General features: G+C 32.7%; 1 protein-coding gene across 1 annotated transcript; it reads left to right on the plus strand.

The window, feature by feature from the left end:
* Positions 1-1,929: 1,929 nt before the first annotated feature.
* On the plus strand, positions 1,930-4,074 carry HELRODRAFT_160508 (hypothetical protein; the record flags this gene model as incomplete). The annotated part of the gene is made up of 2 exons (XM_009017462.1): positions 1,930-3,165; positions 3,973-4,074. The coding sequence occupies 2 exons, from the start codon at positions 1,930-1,932 to the stop codon at positions 4,072-4,074; spliced, it is 1,338 nt and encodes a 445-aa protein (XP_009015710.1).
* Between the last annotated feature and the right edge of the window lie 255 nt (positions 4,075-4,329).

The raw sequence follows: 4,329 nt of genomic DNA on the forward strand, positions 1-4,329 counted from the left end.
CAACGGTGATAATGATGATGATAATGATGTTGCTGATGATGATGATAATGATAACTGTTATATTGTTGATGATAATAGTGGCGATTATTAAGCTAGTGAAAATCATTAAGTTGCTGACTGGCTGGGCTGGTCATTCAATATGAATGAGTACTAATAGAAGGTGATAGTTTAAAATATAATATGTTCGATATTTCTGTCACGATATATTGAACGTGATGATGATAAAACACAATTTATTGAAATGTTTCTCAAACGTTCAAACCCACCTAAATTGACTAGCGCTAGATTAAAGTGTTATATAAAATTATAATACAAAAATTTCAAAAGATCTTGTTAAAAGTCCAGAGTTATGGTATTCACCTCTTAGGTTTGATTGCAAATTTTGATTGCATTTGTTAATTTTAAAATCATTCGATTTTGTCAAATTTGTTTCATGACACACTGTTAATTCTAGAAGTTAATCTAATAATAGTAATAAATACTAATAATAACAATATTAATAATAATAAATAATATTAACAATAAATACAAATCATAACAAAATACTAATACTATTAATAATAATAAACAACAATAATAGTTATTATTATTATGAAAATGAGGCTTTAATGATGACAAAATGTAGAAATGGAAGAAAGATGTTGAGTGAGAGGGGAGAAAGGGGAAGGTCGTGCTGCTGCTGCTGCTGCAGCTGATGATGATGATGAGGAGGAGGATGACGTCGGTAGATTGACATGGGTGTTAAACGCAATTACCACTAAAAAATGAGGAAAATAATAGACGGCAATAATGATGACGACGATGATGATGATAGCGAGAATGATAGTTAAGAGAATGCGGTTGATGTTAACGATGAACTATGGTTATAAAAATTGATAAAATTTTAAAATGAAGGAGCGCTGCTAGTGATTTTTAGAAATTATTTTTTGGTCTCGAGATAATTAATTTCATAAGAGTAACACATTTTACGTTCTTGGTGTTACTTAAAGTTATCTTGTCCAATTTAAACTTTTTATACATCTTAAGTAACAAATAATGAAAATCTTCCATGAAGATAAATTGACTGGTACTAATTAAATTTTTGCATGAATTTTTTATTTTTCAAGACAAAAAACAATTAGCATGGATATTTAGTCATAAAAAGAAACACAAATATTTCATGCATTCTTACACAGCAAACGCAGACAAAGACACGCCGTATTCTATCATAAAACCAAACAACGACATGTCCCTGCTATCAATATATCAACTCGAACCGATAATTTCCTTCAAAGATCCCATTTTATGTCAGAAAGATTAATTTATAAAAATTATTCAACTTCTAAAAGTTTTTATCGTTACAAGCTTTACTATCTTTACAAGCAATATTTGAATGACGAAAGAGATGTACCGAATAGAGAATTCGGCCGAATAACCGAGTAGTTGATCCACCATTCGGCTGAAGCTGAAGGCAGAATACCAAAAAATCTACAATTTTGAAAAAAAATTTAGAATGAAAAACAAACTAATAAAAAACAAGAGGCAGTTTATGTCTATATAACTATTATTTAACCTCGTTCAAATACAAATGTTTATACAACTGTTGAGACCAAAATAAGTTTACTGCCAACAATAACAATAAACATTTGTTGATAATAATCATCAATTGTTCTGGAATAAAAAAAAAAGTTAGCTCAAACAGAAACCGCACCGTTCGCCTTCTAAATCTGGGCGAGGCTGGGCATCAAATTTTGAGCGGACGTTTGTGGCGTCTCTAATAAATCCTTTTATGAACATTTCGTTGACTGAATTAAATAATTAAATTGAATGAATTTTTAATCACTTTTGATACTTTTTGTAATGAGTAAATAATTGAATGAAAATATTTAGATAGCGGTTGCGCGTGTTTCGTATACTTGTGTAGTGTTTACTAACAATGCTAGTTTAATAATGAACTTAATAACTCTTCAGATAAAATGTTGCGGGGTTGTCGGACCACTGGACTACTACCACAGTTTGTGGTTCAACAGCAGTAAAGACGTGGAAACTGACTTCGTACCTGAATCCTGCTGCAAACCTTTCCAAAACAGTGACCTCGATCCACAATCTATCAATTTCAACGACGACGATCACTTTTCCAATCATTTTCTCGACCACGATCGCACCTACCACAGCGGCCAAAACAACGGATTCGGTGGAAGTTTCGAAGAATCAATTCAAAAGAAGCGACAAGATTTTGATAATTACATTTATCATAACGATGATAGCAGCTTGCATCTGCTCGGTCGTGTTGACGATGAGGCGTTCTACAATGATTTCGATTCCATTAAACGTTATCAGGCAGACTACAACAAACACGTAACGCACGGCAACACGAATTACAATTATAAATTGCATGAAACAGTAAAAAAAAATTTACGCAACAGCTACAACCTACCGAACAACAACTACGACATGCACAACAACTACAACACACACAACAGCTACAATTTACACAACAACACATGGCGCAACAACAAACGTCAATTAACCTCTGAACCAGCCGATGGAGTTTATAGTGGCAATAACAATGATCAGGTGGATAGCAGCGTCAATAACATTTATCACAACAACAACATCATCAACAACAACATCAACAATAATTTTGTAGACAACAGTTTCGAAAACAAAATCAACAACGACCATATCAACAACTTTGACAACAACAATAAGAAATGGCAAGACACTACAGAGCCATCTTTAGGAATAAATTTTGGCTTTTCTTCGAACACACGAATAAAAAACAGTTTAGGTGATAAAAACACCAACACCAAAAAACATTTCAAAAACAACAACAATTTCAACAACAACAACAGTTATCACATCAACAATAACATGGATAAATTATATAATGTAAAAAATCATCACAGCAAAAAATTTAGCTTTAATAATAAGAACAATAAGATGAACGCGGCACAACTGCACAACAAGAACAACAACAAAACAATTTTCATCAGGACAATAAGCAAACGTCACGCCAGACAGTTCGGAGGGAAAAAATATCGCAGGAAATTAGAAAACAACAAATCGCCGTCATCTCATTCATCGTCATCACCATCGTCCTTGAAGAAAGGTTACATGTGCCAGCTGGATGCCATGAAGTTCCAGTTCATAAATGACCAAGGTGGAGATTACGTCTACAAACAGGTGAGTGAATGAGTGAGTGAGTGAGTGAGTGAGTGAGTGAGTGAGTGAGTGAGTGAGTGAGTGAGTGAGTGAGTGAGTGAGTGAGTGAGTGAGTGAGTGAGTGAGTGAGTGAGTGAGTGAGTGAGTGAGTGAGTGAGTGAGTGAGTGAGTGAGTGAGTGAGTGAGTGAAAATAGGTGAGTTATTGGAGGATTTTGACATAAATAATGTAAACAAATGCTGCGCAAATAAATAAAAAACTTAAATAAATCTGATACGCAAACGGCAGTTGTTTAGTTGCCATAGAAACTTGAGTTTGGAGCCAAAAAAAAATATGAGAAGAGGTTGATGGCAATTTATTGATGCTGACGGTAGGTGTCCTGTTATGTGGGCGTTTTTAAATTAGATGTTATCTATACAAATGTATCGTCTTTGTTGTTTCTGTTTTTTTAATGTCTTTCAATTTTATAATGGTAACTATAAGTTATGCATACCATAGATACAATAACATATACATTTTATATTAAAAAAAATTGAAATAAATTTATATTTGACAACCAAACAACCAAATTCAATTTAAAAGTTAACAAAAAGACCTATGCACGATAATCGCTTCAAACAATTCATTCTATCCGTAACTGAATCAAAATCTATAAATCAAAATAATACAATAAATCTTCGTTTAAACGAATGCGAGTAAATTTATTTTGTTTTTTTTTTTGGTCACTCAAAATCACAGCAATAAGCAAAACATATTATGCTTTTTCTTCAAGAGTAAATTTGACAAATTGAAATGTTCAACAGCACCTTATAATTAATGTTGCAGCCAGGGAATTCCTGCGTTGACTTTTAAAAGGACGGATGAGTTGTCAGGAAAAAAGACCAAAAAGGAGCGAAACATTCAAAAGCACACCTGGCCCAAAATATTTTAGAAAAATTTAAAATTTCAAACAAAAAATTGCCAAAGACTAGCTAGCTTAGTTTTTCATACTTTCTGATAAAAATATTAGAAATAAATTATTTTGCGAATTAAGATTTATGTTGGAATGCACTTATTTATAAATTATTTTACATCTTAGAAGTGGGTGGCCAATGTGAAAAAATGAAATCTAGAGATAGAAACAATTATGGAAAAAGACGGGTAGAGCAGCCACTGAACGATCAGCTAAATTAAACACTTTGACAGG

This window comes from Helobdella robusta (genome assembly GCF_000326865.2).
Source record: "Helobdella robusta unplaced genomic scaffold HELROscaffold_2, whole genome shotgun sequence".
In the NCBI taxonomy this organism is placed as follows: domain Eukaryota; kingdom Metazoa; phylum Annelida; class Clitellata; order Rhynchobdellida; family Glossiphoniidae; genus Helobdella; species Helobdella robusta.